This window comes from Macaca fascicularis, chromosome 7, assembly GCF_037993035.2.
Source record: "Macaca fascicularis isolate 582-1 chromosome 7, T2T-MFA8v1.1".
Taxonomy (NCBI): Eukaryota; Metazoa; Chordata; class Mammalia; order Primates; family Cercopithecidae; genus Macaca; species Macaca fascicularis.
Window position 1 is genome coordinate 100,373,371 of NC_088381.1, and position 23,275 is coordinate 100,396,645.

The 23,275-nt window shown below is 38.6% G+C and overlaps 1 protein-coding gene across 6 annotated transcripts in view; it reads left to right on the forward strand.

Annotated features, from left to right (window-relative positions):
* The window catches only part of AKAP6 (A-kinase anchoring protein 6), a 527,913-nt gene that overhangs the window by 251,986 nt on the left and 252,652 nt on the right, over positions 1 to 23,275 (forward strand). For all 6 annotated transcript variants that reach the window (XM_015453690.4, XM_073997217.1, XM_005561045.5 and 3 more), the window contains one exon: positions 7,626 to 7,748. In XM_015453690.4, coding sequence (XP_015309176.3) covers positions 7,626 to 7,748 — 123 coding nt within the window. The remainder of the gene's footprint in view (positions 1 to 7,625; positions 7,749 to 23,275) is intronic.

Below are 23,275 nucleotides of genomic sequence, written 5' to 3' on the forward strand. Positions count from 1 at the left end.
TTACTTTTTGATAGCCCCATTGCTGATGTAAAGATAGGCTCCAAAGAATGTGGCCTGTTTTGAAAAATTAAGTCAGATTTTCCTGAAACTTGTAACAATTAGTCGAGAAACGTGATCCCCTCCAGATCCACTGGTCAGGTAGCAGGGTGGTGAAATTCTTGCTAACCTGAGGGTTCAGATGCTGCCCCTCATGCTTTCTCATTTACCATGTGAGGTGAAAGCCATGACTCCCTCTTCTAAATGCCCAGAGCAGTTGCTGCCACCCCCTATGTTGTGACTGTGTGGGGAATTTCTTTTTTTTTTTTTTTTTTTTTTTTGAGACAGAGTCTCACTCTGTCGCCAAACTGGAGTGCAATGGAGTGATCTTGGCTCACTGCAAGCTCCGCCTCCCAGATTCAAGTGACTCTCGTGCCTCAACCTCCCGAGTAGCTGGGATTATAGGCACACGCTACCACACCCAGCTAATTTTTGTATTTTTTTTTAAGTAGAGACGAGGTTTCACCATGTTGGCCAGGATGGTCTCTATCTCCTGACCTCGTGATCTACCCACCTCAGCCTCCCACAACGCTGGGATTACAGGCGTGAGCCACTGCGCCCGGCCTGTGTGGGGACTTTAAAAATCCATCTCATGGATCATCCATCTCACTGTACTACACGTAGTACAGTGCTGTAGACTTAGTAAATAATAAAAAATTGTCGAGTGAATGAGATAAAAGATCAAATTGGAACTTTTATTAATTAGGAATGATTTTTTAAAGAACCATTTATCAAGCCCTTGTTTTACATCAGGCTTTAAACTATATTTTTCCTATAGTCCTCATGTAACCCCATGATGACTGTTAATGTCCCTGTTTTACAGATGAAGAAACTAAGGTTCAGAGACATTAAGTCGTTCATTCAGTTTATACCTAAACTAAATGAATCAAATTCAGTTTTGTCTGGCTGTAGCAACTGTTCTCTTAACATTATCTACACTGGCTCATAGTAAGCACTTTTTCCCCTCTTTTAATATACCCTCCCGTGTCCCCCCAGATTAGTCCTCATTTAGTTCTTCTCTTCTAATTCCTACAAGGGACATATTTAAGCTGTTAAATCAGCTGACTGTTCATGATTTCATGTGGTGCCAGTGAGGCTCACTGGATTCAGGTACTGAGTTTGCCACCTTCTGGCTGTAGGGTATCGGGCAGACTTCCTTACCTCTTGGGCCTTACTCTTCTCATCTGTAAAATGGGGAGACTATTGTACCCACCTCATAGGGCCATTATGAGACTTAAATGATCTATTTGTACAAAATACTTAAAACAGGTTCTGGCACATGGTGAGTACCATCTGAGGGTTATTTGTTTCAGCTAGAATTGTCCAGATGAGAGCATAATAGTTTAAAAGATTCAACAGCAGATGCTGACTTTTTTTTTTTTTTTGGAAATATAGTGAAATAGGCCAGGTGCAATGGCTCATGCCTGTAATACCTTTGCTTTAGGAGACCAAACTGGAAGGAACAGTTGACGCCAGGAATTTGAGACCAGCCTGTACAACATAGTGAGACCCCGTCTCTACAAGAATGAATGAATGAATGAATGAATGAATAAATAAATAAATAATCTGTGTGTGATGGCGCACACCTGTAGTCCCAGCTACTCGGGTGACTGAGGTAGGAGAATTCCTTGAGCTCAGGAGTTGGAGGTTGCAGTGATCTATGATCATGTCACTGCACTCTAGCTTTATCTCTAGAGAGACCTTGTCTCTAAAAAAAAAAAAAAAAAAAAAAAGAATAAATAAATAAATACATAAAATGTAATGAAAATAGTTCACTTTTTTGATACTCTTCAGCATGTTTCTGTGTGGAGGCAGCTAACTTGATCTAGACTGAGTCAGACATCACACCTAATTTCTCTGTCCACAAATAGATATGAATTACTCTGAGGATGAATACACACACATTCACATACACTTCCAAACAGCAAATACCAAAAGGAATTAGCAGTTCAGAAAGGTGGCTCAACTGCCTTCTGAGAACTAAGGGCCATCTCCTCTGTGATTAAACTGAGTCAAGCCCATCTGTAACTGAGCACTGGTAGAATGGGCTCATTCAAACATGTAACTCCCTTAAATTTTTCATTTAAATTTTCTGTGCATTAGAAATGAACTTTACAGTAATCTTTACTTTCTAAAAATAAGTGTGTTTCTTGTTAAGTATTTAGTCTCATCACAAATTCTGTTTTAGAAAAAAACAACAGAAAATAGTGAATGAGAAGGGTAAGAGACTTAGGACTCAGGGAATTTTATCTCAGTGCCAAGACTTTAAAACTGGGAATAAATGCTACTTCTCCATTACCTGGATCTGATAACTTGTCTGCAGGAACGCTGTTTCTAGAGGGTGGTGTGGTACTGTGGGAGGAATAGACTTTGGAGTGAGATCCATATTCAAATCCCAAGTCACTTACCTTCTCTGACCCTCAGTTTCCTCATCTGTAAAATGACCGTAATCAACACCATCTCGAAGAGTTGTGGTGATGACACAGCATTTACTTCCTGCTGTATATTTCCCCTTTCGTCTTGTAGAGATAGAATTTTTCACTTTATTTTAGTCTATAATTAATCCCATTAAAAAATCACCCCTAGATTTTCAATAACACCAGGCAGGGGCCATATCTTGTTTTCCACTGTGTGGTTGTTCCCTGGCCTCACATATGGCACAAGGAAGGCCCTCCTTTTTATTCTAGCTCCATATGACAACCTTGCCAGAGGGCAAAGGTAACTACCAAGACAGTTTATATTTAACCAAACAAGGCTTGTTGTAGAGGAGAAAGAGTTAGGAAAAGAAATAATGAGCATTCTTAACTTGTTGGGAGAGTGTAGCACTTTGCAAGATTTGACTGTAAGTGTTCACTGTGAAAATAATCTTCAAGTGTATTTTAGCCAGCCAAAGGCTCTAGCAAACTATTTTTCACAAACCAGTGAGTATACATTTGCATGTACTTTCACTGTGCATCTTAGTCTTTAAAGAGATTGATGTTTTAGAAAGTTTAAAAGTAAGTTTTCACCCTCACGAAGGAACTTTCACAATACAAATGATTTGGGAGTAGCAGGTATGCTGACAACTGATGTTAGGAGGGCCAACCACTGTTCCATTTTCTCCCAGGTTTGATGACCAGGATTTCTTCTGGGGGTTGAATCCTGGCTTGGTGCCAAACAAGGGTCTACAGGCTCTCAAAGCCTGTATAAAATAGGAGTATGACAAAGATTCACTCAGAAGGAAACAATCCGTGAGAGTGGGCAGGAGTACAGATCTCGTGGACTAGGTCACCCTCCATGTGCTCCTGGACAGCTTGTCAGGGAGGCAAAGAAAAGTAATGGAAGAAGAAGCAGAAAGGGACGATAAGGACACTGGTAGAAAATAACAGGACACTGAACAGATACAGCAGCAGGAGTTTGAACAATGAAGGCTAAAATGTAGCCTTTCAAAGGTTTGTAATTCAGCCTGTGGCAGAGAGTAGAATATGCATAAAATGTACTTTTCATGTAGTGCAGTGGTGGCATTGGATTATGTCATGAAGAAAATCTGATTTTTATAGTCCTCTGACTTTCTAGAGAAGTAAATTTGAATTCGGAATATTAGAAACACACACAGGTAGGCCAATACTAAGAATGAGAGCAAACTTGGATACAGACAGAATTCTGATACAGATATAATAATTTCACAATATCCAGGAGAGTGTCCCAACTCTTTGTTTATTGTAAAATTCTTTTTGACTATTAAAATTACTTGAATTCAGGGCTTAGACGTGCTTTATGTTCTGCTGAAATTTTTGCCACAATGATATTTATCTTTGTATTCTCAACAATGTCTAGCAGTGTGCTTTTTTGCACATAGAAGGCACTTAATAAACATTTGTTAAATGAATGAATAAATGATCAATATTTGTTGCATTAGGATTTGATCTGTTTCAAAATAATTTTTAAAATATTTTTTCCATTTTCCTATGTCATCCTTGTTTTCTTTCATTCACACCACAAAGATGCCAGCAGAACTTCTGAAAATGGGCATCAAATATTTGTTGTGTGTGTCCGAATGTGACCACATCTGCACATCCACATGGTCTGTGTATAGAGTGGCACTTCCTTGGTCTTTCTAAGCATATCTCATCACAGGGGGAGAGTACCTAGTACACTGTCCACTATACACAGAAACCTGGTGATAGTACACAGATAGAGGGGGCTGAGTGAGGTGGAAAAATAGCATGTGATAAATGTATCATGAATTGAATGGACTCCAGTTCTGCTTGCTTTCATGATTGCTGTTTGTATTCTTGAGGCTACACATAGAAGCAGGAAGGGAGGTGGAAAGCTAGATCTCCCTAAAGGGAAGGGGTGCTTAGCTTTTATTATAAGTTAGGAATACTGGGATTTCTCAGGTTTCTATTGTGAGTGATGAAACTCTTTAGTGTTGGCAAGAAAAGAGTTAGGAAATGTACAACAAATAAAAAGTTGTGAGGATGGGATATAATTCAGAAGAAACCCAGAGAGAATCCTTGAGAGGACTCCTGTTTCCCCTATATCAGACAGCCTTGTTTTGCTATCTGACTGGGATACACAGAGGTGCCATCCAGAAATGTTCACCCAGGACCAGTGGGTTTTGTCTAATCTGCATCTCACAGATTTCAGCTAACTATGTAATTATGGTTCTGTTAGGAAACCTGACACATTGTTTAGTACTCTTCGGCTAAGACTAACCTTTTATGATGAAGCAGCCATGCACTCACATACACACACAGGTTATTGTTTGTTTGTTTTTGAAGGGGAGAAGATCATGAATGACTTATAACTAATTACCTTTCAAATAATGTCTTTAACTATTTATCTTCTTGGATTTAACCACTTGTTCACTAAATAATATACTTTCTGACTTAATTTTCTCCCAAAACCAATTTATATGCACAGATATAACAACACAATTCTAAATACAACAGTAAAAACTAATGCTGTAAGTACTATAAAGTACTATTTTCATCTCCCATTTATAAACCATCTAAATTCTACTTTTCTGACTAACATCCACCGATGACAGACAATATTTCTGTAAGTCCATCTGGTCAGCAAAGGGTATCTTAAGTTTTCACCAAAATTTTAATTATGAGAGTATCGAGAATTAGGACTGGAGTTCTAACAGATTCTGCCCTTACTTCTGCTCACAGGTTTACTGTACACATCTGAAGGGATCTATGGTAAACATCAAGTCAGATATGAACCTGTGAAATATTCTGAGCCCTAGGTAGGAATTTGGGGAATAACATTTTGAACAGATGGGACACTACTGAGAAGATTGAGCTTGAATAAGTGTAACTTCTACATTAAAAGAGTCAAGTAGGCCGGGCGTGGTGGCTCAAGCCTGTAATCCCAGCACTTTGGGAGGCCGAGACGGGCGGATCATGAGGTCAGGAGATCGAGACCATCCTGGCTAACCCGGTGAAACCCTGTCTCTACTAAAAAATACAAAAAAACTAGCTGGGCGAGGTGGCGGGCGCCTGTAGTCCCAGCTGCTCAGGAGGCTAAGGCAGGAGAATGGCGTGAACCTGGGAGGCGGAGCTTGCAGTGAGCTGAGATCCGGCCACTGCACTCCAGCCTGGGCGACAGAGCGAGATTCCGTCTCAAAAAAAAAAAAAAAAAGAGTCAAGTATTTGGGAGGAAATGAAAAGCAAAGCAACTCTCAAACTTATGCAAATGCAGGAAAGGCAGAAGAACAGGCAAACTGATACCCTAAAGATAGGAGAAGGGGCAAAATGAATGATCTTGCAGGGATTCTTGGCATTTGGAAAGAGTTGCAATATGAGAAAATTAGATAAAAAGGCTGAGTTTGGTAGATCACCAGAAAATTCACTTAGTAAGGGAATACATTGTATGAAATTTATGAAACCTTCTCCGTTGGACATATTTTCACCTCACCTGGAAGAAAATCTTCTGAGTGATGACCAATAGAAACCTTAATGATATTATCAATCAGTTTAGGGTTGGAGTCTAGGACTGGAGGCATGTTAAACTACCATATAGTTCCCAGCTCAGCCAATTGTAATTGTATAGGTTTCAGTTTGTGATTATGATGTCTCTAAGATGATATTTCTCATTAGTTTTATCAAATCTAACTGATTGGGATAGATTTTCAAAGGAATATAAATGAGAAATCTTGCATTTGTGAAATCTGGTTGTGATATGTGTCCCTGGGTGTGACTGTCCTTGGAGACTTGGTACAATAGAGAGATTTTCAATAGGGAAAGCTTTTGGAAGCATGTATGAATATGGGAAATCATATGATATGTCACTATGTGGGATGATAGACTGAACTCTATCTACACAGGTTGGCAACATACCAGAGCATAACAGTATGGTATGATCTGACTCTGTGGGACTCTGTGCCCACATCTCTGCTTTGTCCCCCTCTAATAAACAATTTGTGTTCCTGAGTGTTATTTGTCCTTTTACTTACCACTCTCCACAATTCCATTTTCTCCTTTTCTCTCTTTTTTTTTTTTTTTTTGAGGTACTCTAATTGCTCCAATTAAAGGGTTATGAATCTTAAAATATTATCTAGGAAAAACCCTAATGGCAAAGCCTAGTTTGTGAGAAGCATTATAAAAAATATTTACTTTTACCTCTTTCCACTTCAGTCTCAGGACATCCTCAGTTAAGCCTAAAAATATTAATCAAGATTATTTGAAAGGCAAATCTGAACAATGGGTTAAGTTTAATAGGGAAATGGCATCTCAACCCATTCCTATGTGTGGAAGCCTGCCCTTGCTCCTTATGACCTCCAGGTGGTGCTGTTTACCCAGACGTGGAAAGCAGGAGCCCAGCCCCATTTCTTTCACTTAGGTTTGCAGTTGGGCTTTCATATTTTCAAAATATTTTCTGTTTCTACAGATGTATTCTTTTAAATGGTCAATAAAATTTTATAACCACTATTTGAAAAATTACAAGATTATTGTGATTTGTGCTTCCTAGCCAAGAATATATCTTTATGTCTGTACATACCCGAAGCCAAGTATTTATGTTTGTTCATTGGTCCCACTTTCTGCGCTTCCTTCCTTTGTAGCATACAGGCTTAGACACAGACATTTTGGCTGTGGACAGAACTCGTCCAAGGACCTGTAAATACTTATGTAATTTTAAAATATATTTCTAGTTCAGCTATGGCAACTGAACTCCACAGGCTTCTGAGTGAAGAACACCATCTTTACAGGAATGCTTTTATCCCCCAAAGCCAATGAGCGTTCCTAGCAGACCTGACCTGATTTTTTGGCAGGGGGATGCTTGTCAGACACCAGAAATGTTTTGATGTTTTGAGGCATCCATACAGTGACACCCCCCAACCCAATCTAAATTCCTCAGAAAAGTGATCCTAGAGAAAAACTGAGAGGGAAGCATTGACAATTTCTTTCCCATTTTGATAAGACTTCGGGTCCAGAAATAGTGGAAATTCCATTACAGCAAAGATGAGACTAGGATAGGAGTGTGGTGGGATGGATTTGATCATGGATAAAGTTTGGAACGTTTAATATTGGCTTTTTACAGAATAACCAACTAACATGCTTTCTTGCCCTCTTTTTCCCCCTTTTCTTTCCTCTCACAAGGGGTTTGTAAACAAACTGGATGAATTCATTCAATGGTTAAATGAAGCCATGGAAACTACAGAGAATTGGACTCCCCCTAAGGCAGAGATGGATGGCCTTAAACTGTATCTGGAGACACACTTGGTAGGCAAGATTGTGTTGTTCTTGCTGTCAATAATCAAAGGATTTTAATGTACTGCTTGTTTGTTTATAGGAAATATCAATTTTATTTATCAAAGATTACTATATGTCAATGAAACCAAGTTTTAATGGGTCACAGAAGCTGCAAATTTACAGACATTTCAAGTAATACCATGAAACCTAAATAATCTCTATTTCAAGCTACCTTTTCAAAGCTTTTTCTGGAAGGATAAGTGATTATTTAAAAATACCTTAGAAAATTTTATTATACCCTTGTTCTCTAAAGGAACAACTGAACGTTTTCCCTTTCTTAAAAAACAAATAAATGAAAAATGATTTTGATGACCATTCTAAGCTTTCTAGAATTCTTGTAAAATTAATGAACCTCTCATTATCAAGAGGGTCTACATTATCTGTTCTACACTGGGTTATTTTAATAAAATATTTAAAATGATGATCTCCATCATTTTTGCTGCTATGTGGGTTTTTCAGCATATAATTAATACAACTGTCACACTCATCCCTGTGCATAGAGAAAACCATGGAGGGGAAGTGGAAAACACTCAGATAAATTTGCTTCTGAATATGTTAAAAGCAAGAATTATAGACTGGGGGACATTCGATGAACCTCATGAGGTTTTTACTGAATGCTTCAAATGGCCGATATCAATTATGAAGGGGTGGAAACCAAGTAGTGGAGTGTGATAAAGCATGAAGAAAAAGCACGTGTCATAGGAAATGAAAATTCAAGCTGTAAGGATCTCATCTTTATTCCTTTCACTGATAGCATAAAATTGACAAAGGCAATGAACATGAATCCTTGGGTGCCCAACTGTGGGGTTGATTTTCTGCCCCTCTTACACACTCAGAATTTGGATTGAATAAACATTATGTGGGAGTCCTACATGTATGCGAGTTTGCAGGGTTCCACAACTGTTATTCTCTATGATGTTAAGTGAGAGAGAGAAGGGAGAGATGGAGAGGGAGAAAAGAGAGGAAAGAGAGAATGTTTCAGGTTTTGGTGTTTTGTGTTTTGCAGCATGTTTTGTAACAGAAAAACAGCCTTAAAATCCTATTGCTGCATGCAAATAGCCTTGCAGATGATAAAGAATGACAAAACTGTGTGGTAGAGGATGAGTGTATTGCTTCCCTTTTTAGATACCTGAGTCGATGGTGTGTAAAAATGCCAGTGACCCTAACCACCTCTCTTGTACATGGGTTTTTACATACTGTCCTTAGTACTCATTTCTCTGTTGAGTAGAGTTTCAATTTTTTTTAAAAGAGGGCATTTCATAATAGCAAGATAAAGATATTCAGTGCTTTATAATGTAAATTGTATTAATTAGAATGTCAACTTTTCACTGGCATTGTTCTGACAGAAATTCTAATCTGTGTTTAAACAGGAGTATATGAACTTTATTTCACATTAAGTATGCTGTCTTACTTTCTCTTGACTTAATATTTTATGGAAAACACACATTTAGTTTTTGAGGTCCCAGAGGGCACAAGGGCATTGAGAGCGCTTTAACTCTAGATTATTTATTGAAAGCCAGGCTAGGAGAGTATGAACCCAAGGTCCCTTTTCCCCTTTGGAGGTTGAATGATATGGCCCCTTTGTAACCAATGAGCACTCTCTTTCTCAAATACAGTATTACAGGGTTTCTTACTTGGCATCCTTATGTTAGCCTCTACTTCCTTCTAGCCCAATGCAGTTCACTAGAACTTTTTGTGATGATGGAATATTCTATATTGCCCTCTCCTATATGGGGGCCACTAACTACATGTGTCTGTTGTGCATTTGAAATGTGGCCAATGCAACTGAAGAAATGAATTTTTAATTTTACTTGACTTATATTTAAATTTAAATTGCCACAGTGACTAGTGACTTCTGTATTCTCTCTAGCCTTACAAATTGCAGAGCTTTTTACAGGTGACCATAACGAACTGCAATCTGTACCTGCCTCATAATGACATTTTCATCCCAAAATGTGAAAGTTATTCTCCAGTTTGCTGTGGGTCACCAGTATAAAGATCCACAGCAAAGAGTCCTTCTTAATGTATTTATTTCTTAAAAGAATCTTCTTGTTTCTGCCTAATGATCAACACTTTCTTGGATGAGTTTTCTCTACTATCCCATGTCTGATTATATTAATTGGAATAGAGATATCATAGAACATCTTCTTTATTTCTACCTTGCAAATAGTGAGGGACTTTGATCTCCAGACCTGTTGACTGGATGTTAAATTACAGTCTCCAATTTCACTTCCAAAATCATGAATAATAATGTCTAGCAGTTACTGAAGACCTAGTGTGTGTGGATTGCTACTGAATGATACTCTTAAAGTGCAATCAAGCATTATACTGAATGCTGTGTCTGTTACCTTAGATACAGCCTGTGACTCAAACATTTTTCAATCAAATTCTTAGTTTTTCTTTTTCCATATGAGTCTATATTGTCCTCCTGATCGCTATTGTCATTTTTTACTGTATTTCTTTACTGTCATGCTGACGGTAAAGTTATTCTTCTCAACCTTCCCATAAAAGAAAATGTATGAGTAAGCCTAGAGATTTGTATTCCTTAGTTAACCCTGCATAAACAATTATTGCTTTTTAATGAGGGGCCAAGTGGTACTTGCAAGATTTTATCCAGTAGTAGAGGTAGCTACACAAGTTTCTTTAGACATCTCTGTAGATTCTATATTTGACATTAAATCAACCGATGTGCAAGCCTCTAGGGTCTGAGTCTCCCCTGGTTTATTAATGTGTTAAACTAGCTGGTACCCTCCAATATTTATTATAAAGAAAAATATAAAAATCATACTCAAAGTTGTATGTTTATATTTTGGTACTTAATTAAATTATTTTCCATGATGGTAACCAAGGGTTTTCACCAACACAAATCAATTAAAGCTTTATAATACCTTTATGAGAGATATGAAGGAGCTTTATTTTAACTGTAAGAAACACTGTGAAATTGCGATGATACATCAATGATTTTCCATGATAATTAATCATCTGCTTGCAACCTGGATGCTCCTTTCAAAAATACAATTCCTACCTTCTTAGAAAATGACATTTTCAGGAAAATGTCATTCTGGAAGGGTATTTTGCAAGTGTTGAACATTCCCTCTTCTTTGAAAACCACTTTAAGATAGAATTGTATAGGTATGTTCTCGGACAGACTTCTTTCTCCCTCTCCCTTCTCTCACCTCTGTCTTCTTCCTGCCACTTAAAGAAAAACAGCTTTATTGAGGTATAATTGACATATAATAAATTACACATTTTAAAGTATAGTGGTCCCTCTTATTCATGGTGGATATGTTCCAAGCCGCACATTGGGTGTCTAAAACCTCGGATAGCACCACAACCATGTATACTGTGTCTTTGATAACCTGGATGATTACTAAGTGGCTAATGGGCAGGTGGCATATACAGCATGGAGATGCTGGACAGAGGGATGATTCATGCCCTAGGTGGGACACAGCAGGATGGTGCAAGATTTCACCACACAACTCAGAATGGCGTGTAATTTAAAACTTATGAGTTGTTTATGTCTGGAACTTTGCATTTATATTTTTAGACTATGGTTAACCACAGGTAACTGAAACTGAAGAAAGCAAAACCATGCATAAAAGGGACTACAATTTTATGAGTTTTGACAATCTGACAAATAAATATATATACCCATGAAACAATCACTGTAATTAAGATAGTGAACATACTTATCACCCAAAAGCTTCTTCATGACACTTTGTAATTCTTCCCTCCTACCGCTCCCTGGCCTCTACTCCATCCCTAACCAATCCTTGATCTGCTTTATGGCACTATTAGATTAGTTTGCATTTCCTAGGATTTTATATAAATTGAATAAAACAATGTGTACTTTTTTTGGTCTGTCTTCTTTCATTCAGCATACTTATTTTGGGATATGTTATGTTGTTTCATGTATCAATTATTAATTCCCTTGTATTGCTGAGAGGTAGTCTATTGTATGAATGTACCACAGTTTGTTCTATCCATTCACCTGTTGATGGACATTTAAGCTGTTTTCCCCACCACCTTTTTTATTGCCTCAAGAACCAGAGTTACTAAAAGCTGTATTTGAGTAGAAGCATAATAAATAGAAGCATAGTGAATAACTATCATAAATAGTTCTTGGATAACTAGTTTTTTTTTTTTTTCCATTTAAGACATTTTATAGTATCTTTAGAATTAGAATGCTTAAGAGTAAAGCAGCAGAGCAGGTCAGCACTTTCACCCTCTAGAGATTTTATTTCATATCCATTTGCTCCTGAAATGGTAACTCTGATTCTCCAAATTGTTATGCATACCTAAGTCATCAAATGTAATCATTCTCAGGGAGACAAACCAGCACTTCTTTTATCTGCAGCCAATCAGCATATTCAATAATAATAAGTGAAGTCAAACCAATACCAGACAGCTGTGTAAGATGTAGGAAAAACAATCAACCACAAGGGCCTGGCTTAAACTTAGGAAGTATAGTTGCGTAGGTAGCACCATGTTATTCTGGACACACATTAACCAACCACGTAGAAATAGCCTTGGAGAAACAAGATTCTTAATTCAATTTGATAAATGAGGAATGTGGGGGAAAATGGTGACTGTGAACCGTGTGTGTGTGTGTGTGTGGTGTGTGTGTATAACACAACTGTAACTGTGTGTGCCAGGCTAGGAATTTAGGTGCTAGGAATACATGATGAATGAGCTTGGTTTCTTTCTTTAAGGGATTTTCAGTCTAAGAGAGGTAACAATAGATTATATGTAGTAATCTGTAGACCCATAAATGACTAATAATTTTAATCAGTAAACTTCTTGTAGGATAAGCAAAGTATTCTTAGGAGTACAGAGAAAAAATTTATTGGTTCTTTCTGGAGGTAGGGAACATTCAAAGAGGTAATTTGACATAGACCTCAAAGGCCATATATAATTTTGTTAGGGAAGGGAGGATGGGAGATGGGAGGAAACTTTATAAGCATAGTAAGAGAGGTATGGTGAGCCACGTGGTGTAGCTGAGACTAGGTTGGAGTCTCACAGGTTGGGGCTGGCTGGTAAAGGAGTTTGAATGTCTTTTTAATGGATTAAACTTTTCTCTGAGGGCAATGGGGACTCACTGAAGGTCCGGTTTTGTTTTAAAACAGGAGAATAATATGAATCAACCGTAAATTTGATGGGGGTAGGGTCAGTCTGCATGGATTAACTGGATGAGGTTCGTGGCTTAGGTGAGAGAATAACTCTGTGCATGAAAGAAAATGGATTTGGGTATAGTATTTGAAGGATATGCTGGTACAGGCAAGCTTTTATCAGTTTTTTGAATCGTGTTTAAATTTAAAAATTAAAGAAAGGGAGTAAAAGGTTAAAGTCAAGAGTAAGTCCCCTTTTTACTCGTGTTCCCATTGATTTTTCTCCCTCGAGGCAACCAGTGTTCCTTGTTTCGTTATATCATTTCTGATTTATTTCAGGTATTTAGAAACAGGCCGGCCGCAGTGGCTAATGCCTGTAATCCTAGCATTTTGGGAGGCCGAGGCGGGGAGATCACTTGAGGCTAGGAGTTTGAGACCAGCCTGACCAATATGGTGAAACTTCATCTCTACAAAAACACAAAAATGAGCTGGGTGTGGTGGCGCATGTCTGTAGTCCCAGCTACTCAGGAGGCTGAGGCATGAGAATTTCTTGAACCTGGAAGGCAGAGGTTGCAGAGGTTGAGCTGAGATTGCGTCACTGCACTCCAGCCTGGGCCACTGAGGGAGACTGTCTCAAAAAGCACAAACAAATATATCTATGTACTTAACTTTGTTCCTGTAGTTTCTATTAGTAATAATTCAAAGTCAATAAATATAAAACAACTTCATCCTTTTGGATGGCTGCATAGAATTCTACTTACAAATACGCCATAATTTATATAACCAATTCTTTGTGATGGAAATTTAGGTTGTTTATAGTCTTTTTCTATTATAAATGATGCTTTAGTGAATATTCTTGGAAATTCATCATGTTGGATACTATAAGTATATCCTTAGAATGAATACCTTTCATATGAAATTTCTAGGTCAAGGTTAAGCACGTTTAAATTTTTAATGTGTTACCAAACTGTCCTTGATAGAGATTTTACCAGTTTATACTGAACAATGCATGAGAGTGCCTATTTCTGCACATTCTTGCTATCAGAGTATGTTATCACATTTGTTGAACTTTGTCCCTCTGATAGTTACAGATGGCATCTTACTGTAGTTTAGTTTGTATTTCTTCTATTTTAAGTGGCATTGAAAATCTCTGCATGTTTTTAGGGTTCATTTGTATTTCCTTTTTGAGAACTATTTTTAAAATTCTTAGCCTGTTTTTCTGTTGGTCATTGGTTTTTTACTTCAGGATTTATAGGGGCTTTTTATATATTAAGGCAATTAGTCTCTTCTCTGTGAATAGGAAATTTTAAAAATGTATTCTGGGGTTCTGTTGTAAAAGCATATGGATATCTCAACAGTTTGAGGAATCAAAGGTTAGGCAGACATGGAGGGCCAGGCTGATAAGCATGTAACAGGTTTCTACTATGGGGAAAATCACGTTTGGATTTCAATTCTGGAAAGACCAGTGTGTTCTAGGGAGATTGCTTACTTAGACTTGGAAGGAACAAGCTTAAGATCAGGGTAGTTAGAATCAAATGAGTGGGTTAAAGGATGTTGGAGTAATGAGAGAAATGGTGGATCAGGGTGGGGGTAGTTAAGAATAGAGAAGAGGGAATAGATTCAAGAAAGAGGAACAGATTAGAGAGACACGTCAGCAGTTCTCTTTTTGAGGCTCACTCTTTTCTAGTCAGAAATCTCATGACCAACATGCTTTGTCTGTCCTAGTTTCCCCTAAGGCTATAGCATAGGATGGCCCACTGCTCTACAGCTGGGTAAGACTTGAGTGTAGTGAAGGATGCGGAATTGCTGAGAGCTTCTCTTTCTGTGTATCAGGGGTACATGCTAAAGGTGGAGCAAACTGTCTTTTATACAACTTCTATAATTATGGAACTTTGCTTAAAGAAAAACATTAAATTATACTCACTGGAAAAAAATTCAAATTGTGTTAAACAGCATAAAATTAAAAGTAAAATGTCTTACCCTCCCTTGGGTAACCAATGTAAATAGTTCTATATATTTTTGAACCTTTTTATGGAAAAATGCATACACTTTAAGGATTATTTAATTCATATTATGCATGCTGTTCAACAACTTGCTTTTTGTATCTAAATATGTCATAGATACACTTCTATCAGTATATGAAGATCTGGTGCACATTTTAGCAGCTCCTTAATATTTTATTGTGTGGATATGCCATAGTTAGTTTAATCATTTCCATGATGATGGGCATTCAAACTGCCTTCTTATTTATACTTTTGCAAATAATACTCAATGAACTTTATTTTAACACCAATTGAGAGTTTCCTCCTTGTCCCATTAGTGTCTGCCTATAGCAGCAATTCAGAGAGTCTCTGTAATAAATCTGTCACACTCCAGGGACAGCTGTTTCTCTAAGTCCTGAAAAATGAGTGGGATTTGTGTGTGTATGAGTTTTGAGGCCATGTTTATAGCAGTAGACTTTTAAAACATACCTTCCTGAACTTTGTTATTCCTTTTAAGATTGGTGCCTGCAATTTTAGGTGACTGTCACATGGTGGCACAGAAGCACCAAATTCCTGCAGGCAGTGCTTACAGTCTTGGTGTCCATGAAGGGTTTGAAAATGTTTCCTTATTGTGTCATTATACTAAATACTTATAAAAATAGATTCAATTTAAAGTGTCTAACAAAATTCTAAATAAAGATATATGCGTGCATTTATCATCTGTATTTCTTTAGATCTTCATGTTATATCATGTTTCTGATTAAACAGCTTTCATTTGTCTCATAAGAAAAACCAGTATACTTCTTACAGAGATTTTAGCCATACAAGAACATTTCTCCAAATACTTTCAGCTGTTTTTCTCTTGCTTGCCCTCCTGTCTCTACCTCTGCTCCATTTTTCATTGCTTGAAGTTAAGAGATGACAGGGTTTTCTTTTTCCCACTTCCTGGTGCCCGTCTCTCCCAGCATCTCCATAGGTAGCCAATGCCCCAGCAAGTTAAGCTTCACAAGACCAGCAGCTGTCATTTGGCTGTGCTGCTCAGCTAATGAGAGCAGTGGATCAAACTTCAAAAGCACGAGCTATGAGAGTTTCACTGGACTGCCCCCACCTCCCTCAGCCTTGATGAACAGGCTGGTGGCCTTACAGGGGCTTTGAAGTCCCATTTGCTTGTCCCCCTTGATTCCCACCAGTTTAAGGGTAGTCGCAGAGAGTTTAGTGGGAACTGGCAACATTCTTCTCTTTGGGGGACTTGGAATACCACTTAACTCCCAGCCTTGAGTTTCTTCCTTTGGTGGCACAGGGATGAAAGGGTCTTTCAGAAATGTATAGCATGCAGGCATTTTGAGGTTGGTATGTGGGAATGGTAGTGTAGGAGGCTCATTTTGGACATATGAAAGTCTTGGACTACATTCCTTTACTCATGTAACTCTAATTTTGTGTGCATCTAGGAGACAAATAGTGTTATCTTCCCTTTTCTGTTAAATAGGACTCCTGCACTGTTTCAAGCACCTGGGAATGTACTTTTGCCTGTCTCAGTTTAAGGATTCTTGGGCCATAATACCCAGTAGTTATTGTTTTGAAAATTGTTAGTGCCCATTTTACTAATTTATTCCTTTATTTTTCTCTTTAGGAAATAATGACTGTTTTTAATTAGAATGTCAGGGAAACACTGCATTTATTAAGCACTTCCTATTTACGGCAGTATTATACTAAGCATTGAAGAGAAGGTTTACAGACAAGCCTCACACTGTAAGGGTCCATGCACAGGCTGAAGGACACCGTGCATGGATGAGAGACTCACATGAGCCCGAGTGTGGTCACCTACCATCTCTCTCCATGTGTAGAATCATGAGCTTATCCTACTTCTCTACTGCATTACGTGGAATTTTGGAATCTTGAAATAATTCACCTGATATAAATAATATGAAGTTAAACTTCCAGATCTTTACATTAGCCAGAAAAATGCCTATTATGTATCTATAGGGTTGTTGTGAAGGTGAAATAAACATGTTTTATGTGAGGATGAGGATACTTTTATCATTTGGGGGAATCTTCCTTGGAGACCCAAGAACATTTGGCGTGAGAAGCTTGGGTGTTCTTAGATGAGTTGAAATTCTCCCTGCCCACCCTCCCCTCAGCTGTTGTCTTGATGCTGTCACCTACTTGAGGGACGGCTTTTGTCTCTGTGGTGTCTCCCCCAACTCCCAGTCTTGCACATGCATGATAGGTATTAAAAGTATCTGCTAAGGCCGGGCGCAGTGCTCACAGTGGTTGCAGTGAGCCAAGATTGCACCACTACACTCCAGCCTGGGCGGCTGAGCAAGACTCCGTCTCAGAAACAAACAAACAAAAACAAAACAAAAAAAACAAACAAAATCTGCTAAGTGAATGAATGAGCATTTATAAAAGCAGTGTTAGAATCACTGTGGGCAACAGATTCTAACGAATGTTATAAATCATCAAACGATAACTGAGCATGTCTGCAAGTTATTTCCTCTACCATTTACAAATCAAAATGGACTTGTCACAGGACTTTCTAGGTATTGTTTGGTATATTTGTGACAAGAAAAACATCTACAGAGGGAAAAATAGGAATGTTTTCTTCTGTTTTCAGGATGCAATTTATCGCCTTTGGCAAAAAACACCAGGAATGTTTTCTCAGATAAAATGTTAACTCAGATATTTGAATGTTTTTTAATTTCAGAGGTAAATGTTACTGTTTCAAAATATGAAGACAGTTTGACTAGACAGGATGTTAATGACTTGACATTACAAAATTTATTAAATTTATTTTTAAAGTGGTTTAGTTCCCCCTCTCAAATGCATGAAGCATATGGGAGTTGGAATAGATCTGCCCCAGGCTGCCAAACAAATTTTTAATGGAACTGGAGTCCTTCAGGGATTGTCCTAAATCCACATAATATTCTTAAGTCCTGGTGTTTGCACTGGGACCTGTATATTAGCAGCTGTACGTGTGAATAATATACTTATATCAATCCATCACTCTCGTGAATCCACATCTGTAGGGGCTGCTGCACATCAATTATTCCACCTCAGGGAGTAGAGAAATATTTGGGCCAGCATTGACCTCCTTTTCAATCAGGGCCTCCAAACAGTGTGTTCTGGAAGTCAAATGGTCCCTTTAGACAGAACCTCTGTTTGGGAATCCATTTGGCCTAATGTGGCCATGCTGGGAAGTGAATGTGATTGCCTGTGTCAGGTGTGGAGATGGCATCCAGAGACGCAAATGAAAATGCTGTCACTTGAAGCCACCGTCAACATTCAGGATCTCTCCCATCTATCTAATTCTTGCATAACATATTAGCCAGTCTATCAGAAAAGAACGTCAGATTCAGTAAGATGCATCTACTTTGCACCAAAAAAAAAAAAAAAAAAAAACTGTTTGTTTGAAATATATTGTAACTTGTTTGAAGAGCTAAATTCACTTTCAAATTCTTGGAAATGTTTTTATTGTCTGAGGTTTCAGGAAGAAACTCTCCTCAGGAAGAAGGAGGATTTTTTGTCTTCATATCTCAGTATCTTCTCTCTTTTTTTTTTTCCAAAAGGAAAACAAAGATTTTATAATGCTTATCTTTTTGATCAAAAACCTGGAACATCTTTCTCAAGAGTACAGAGTTCTCTTTTTTTTTTAAAGCTTCTGCTTTTATACCTAGAGGTGTGTTACAGATTGTCATAACTGATAAATCAATGACAAATGTAGCCACTTCATTTTGTTGGGGAAATAGACAATTGTGGTAGCGGCTGACCATTTATTTAATTATGTGGTAAGTACCACATGACGAGAGGGCAAAGTTAATTGATGATTTGGGCTATCTCAGCCAGGGTACAGTTTACATGGCAATTACGCTGGGATCATCTAACTGTAATTGGCAAGTAATTTTGTAAGTGAAGGAACATGACAGCTCATTTACATGGTGTTCACTGAGTAAAATTTGGGGACATTTATCAACTACTTCCAAGTGAAGAGTGATTGTACCAGTGTCTCCCAAAATGCCACAAGCTGTTTAAAAGCTACGTGGGGAGATTTGTGGTACAAATCTCCATGCATTCATTTCCCTGAACATTTGTTAGTTATGTGCTGTGTGCCAGGCACTGTCCTAGACACTGAGGATACAAAAATGAGTAAAATAAAGAGTTCTACTCTCAAGGAACTCTTGTATGCAAAACAGACACATCAATAATTTTAACACAACGTAGTAAGTGAAGGTTTGAACTCTGCACAAGTACCGTGGGTGCCAAGGGTGGGGAAACCAGTTGGGTCGAAGATGGTCAGGGAGAGCTTGCTAGAGAAGGTCACACCTGAGATGAATCTTAAAGGATGCGCAGGGCTTTTCAAGGGGAAGAGCTTGCCAGGCAGAAGTGCCAGCCAGAGTAGAATCGGAGTAGCAAGACAGCTGGTGTGAGCTGGAAACTTTAAGCAATCCAGGCACATTTCAAGGCAGATATGTGGCCTGTGAAGTTGAGTTGGCTGGGGTCTCAGAGGGCCCTGTAGGTCATGCTCAGGGCCTGGATCTTATTCTCCACCCTGGCAAGCCATTGGAGAGTCTTAATGTCAGAGTTGTTTTGTAGGAAGGTCATTTTGCATAATAAAACCACTTGCATTATTGCAATATGCCAGGCTCCATTCTGCATGTATCAAGGCATTTCATCCTTACAACAACCCCATGAAGTGGGCATTAACATTTCCCCTCATCTATAGATGAAGTAACTGAGTACACAGAGGTTGGCCAAAGCTACACAGTGGGCGATGGAGGAGTCAGGATTTGAACCCAGGCTGTCCAGCTCCAGAGCCCTTGCTTGTCAACAGTCCCGTTCTACACCATGTCATAATTCCCTTGACACAGCTGACTGCAATTCCTTGTTTACATAGTGTCCCCCGCCTCCACCCCAGCACACGTACGCGCGCGCGCACACACACACACACACACACACACACACACACACACGACTGTGAGTTCTGTGAGAGCAGGGACCATGTCTGTCTTCTTTATAGCCATATCCTTCAAGCTTAAGACACCATCTGCACCTTCATAGGCATACAACAAATAAGGAGTAAGTCTAGTTTTGAGGAGGGCTGTGATTCTAGTTAACCTGGCAAGGGATGACAATGAAAGCCTTAATCTAAGGCAGTGTTAGTCAATATGGAGAGATGAAGAAGCGGAAATAAATGGTCAGGGCTTGCTGATTGATTGGATGTGTGGATTTTGTTGGAATATTCTCACAGTGCTTCTGATTTCCAACCCATACACTGGAGGGATGACTTGGCAAAAGAATGCAAAGCAGTGGGAAGCTTACACTGTTCTTCACAGAGTTCTTAAATTCCTGAGAAGAAATGTTGCGGACTCAGGATGAGACCTTAGAAGAGACTTCCCTTGAGGTGGTTAAAAATAGAAGGGACACATCTGCCTGGGATGGTTGAGAGACAGAGCTGCCCTTGGGTAGATGAGTGGTTAGATAGCCTTTGGGATTCTTCCCCTTTTGAACATTCTCTGATTTAAAATAAATCAAAATTCTCCCAAGCTGCCTATGCTTAACTGCCTGGCTTAGAGAAGGTAAAACCAAAGTGTTCAAGGGCTGGGAAATATTGAGTCCAAATGCCTGGATGATAAATAAGGAAACAGAAGCCCTGATGGGTTAAATGACTCATCCAAGGGCACACACTTGAGGCAACAGGAATACCCAATCATTGGATTCTCAGTCTGGGCTTACTCTTCCCCATGTCTCATACAGCAGCATTTATGTTTTAGAGAGTCCTCTGTGCGCAAACCTTTGCTGGGTAGAAGCATACAGCAAAGGAAACCTGGTGTCTGCCCTTGAGGAATTCAGAGAACCTCAACAATAAAGAACCCTTATCACCTGAAAATGTCACAAAGTACCATCTATTACATAGAATATTTGGAAAATAGAGAAAATGAATTTTAAAATTCATAATAATTTTTTTAGTCTCACTCATTGCCTGGCACTGCTTTAATGCTTTATATTTATTATCTCCAATTCTCAGTGTTTCAATGCTTTACATTCATTATCTCTAAGTCTCACAGCCACCTAGAAGTTAGATAGTATTATTTCCATTTTATATTTTAGAAAACTAAAGCACCCAGAGCTTGTTCCCTAAGATCAGACCATGGTAACTCCAAGTTCAACCCTGTACAAATTATGTTAACATTTTGTTGTGTTTTTTATGCAGTCTTTTTCTAAGTACTAAGACTATTTACTTATACATATGTAATTTTATCATAGATACAATTTGGAATCTTCATTTTTTGTGGCATGTTCTATGTATTGTCCATGTGATTGCTTAGTCTTCATTTTGATGGCTATCTAATGTCTTATCAAGTTTTCAGGAGGTTCTTAAATGCTTACTCATAGAAATCTTCCAATTCTTGGTATATGTGGCATTTTAAAGATATATTTTGAGGACAGGTACATCTGCCCATCCTCTGTGGATGGCATTGTGGAGAGGAGAAGAGAAACTACTCGGAGGATCATGGCTTTCTTCTCCCCCAGGAGCCCCTCTGAGAATGGAGAGTGGTTCTGGGCACAGCTCAGAGTGGAGCCTGGGCAGAGATGGCCTGAGGCAGATAGCAGGTGACTTTTCAAGCCTTGGCTTTTCTGGCTGAACACACATTCTTCCTCCTGCCCTTGTAAAAAGGCAAGTTTTCTTTTTCTTAGGGTAGTAAAAATCTTTTGTGTGAAGAAAAAGTGTCGTCAAGTGTCTTATTCATCAGCATATATACCATCTCTTTAAAATGACAGTGGGAGTAAAAGTTCATCAGTTCAATATGTCTTTCACATTTGGAGACTCCTGACTAATAACCTCTGGTATTTATCATCAGAACAGCCAAAGAACTAAATTCTGGCACATGCTTCTCTCACGCACTGAGAGAAACTTAAAAAGACAGAAGATTTTGTCCATTTTTTTCTTCTATTCACTTAGAAGGAAAAGCATACCTTTTTTAATTAAAAAAAATATGAGCATGCAGAAACATCTGGCCTGTATTACCACAGCAGCTTCCTAAATGGCTTCCTTGTCTCCAGTCTGCCCTTTTAAAATCAACACTATATGCAATAGCTAGAAAGATTTCTAGATCACAGATTTGCACCAGCCACTCTCCCATGTCACTGGCATATTCTTCCATCACTCTTTCATGGTTCTTGGGGTCAAGTCCTGTGTAGCCATAGCTGCTGTCTTTCTTGCTTGCATCCTGCCCTAGCCACACTGAGCTGCTTGTGGCTCCCTGCTTCATACTATAATGTAGGAGTATCTTCAGGCCCATGTACAAATCAGTTCTTTCTCCACAAGCTCCCTGCTAGGCTCTGCTGAACCTGGATCCCAGCATGGGCTCCCACAACCCCTATCCAGCACTTATACAGACTATAAAAATCCGTCTTGTTTGTATTTTGTTTTATTTTAAAGGCAGAGTCTTGCTCTATTGCCCAGGCTGGAGTGCAGTGGTACGATCATAGCTCACTCCTGGGCTCAAGCAGTCTTCCCACCTCAGCTTTCCGAGTAGCTAGGACTATATGTGCGTGCCACCACACCCAGCTAATTTAGCCTTGTTTTTACTTGGCCAGCGTAATTCTTAAATAATTTTTTTTTTAAAAAAAACCTTGAATCCCATTGGTCAAGGCATATCACCGTTTAGTTTGCTTAAGGCCCCACCACTCTGTGTTATGCACTAAACCCTAATTACATATTTATTCTTTGCTGGGTCTTGTAAAGCTACCTGTTTTCTTATCTCCTTTACACAATAGAATATAAACTGTTTGAGGATAAGGATTGTATATTGTTAACTTTTGTATCTATAGGCTTGACAAATACTACTCAATAAATATTTATTATATGAATTTATGCCTTGTGAAAAAACAAAACTTAGGCCAGAAAATAATCTAACTCTTTTTGTCCTTTCTACTTATTCATGAACATCACAAGACTAATGGAACTCAGTGGACCTGGCAAAAACTAACAATATTTCCATCAGGTGATCGAAAGTCTGTGTTCATGATTTGATACTGCTAAGATTGAACCACTCTGGACATTTAAGCCTTTGAATGTGCTTATGATCTTTCCCACTTTTTCTTGTACCAGGATATCTGTTTGCGTCACGGCATATATTTCCTTGGTTTTATGTCCATGTGACTATCAAACTGGGCTATTCAGAAATATGAGTGAAAAGGATTAGATATTTTATCTGCTTTGCAAATCTGATCATGACCAAAGTACAATCAGTGGGAATACTCAAAGTCTGTTCCTGCCAATAAGTAGTACATCCAGATATATGCAAGCTGGTGATGCTAGAGGTTATAGTAATAGAAATGCCCATTGGTGAATCTTTGATAATCCTGTGCTTGTTTCAGTCATTGTGTTTTTCCATTTCCTTAGTTA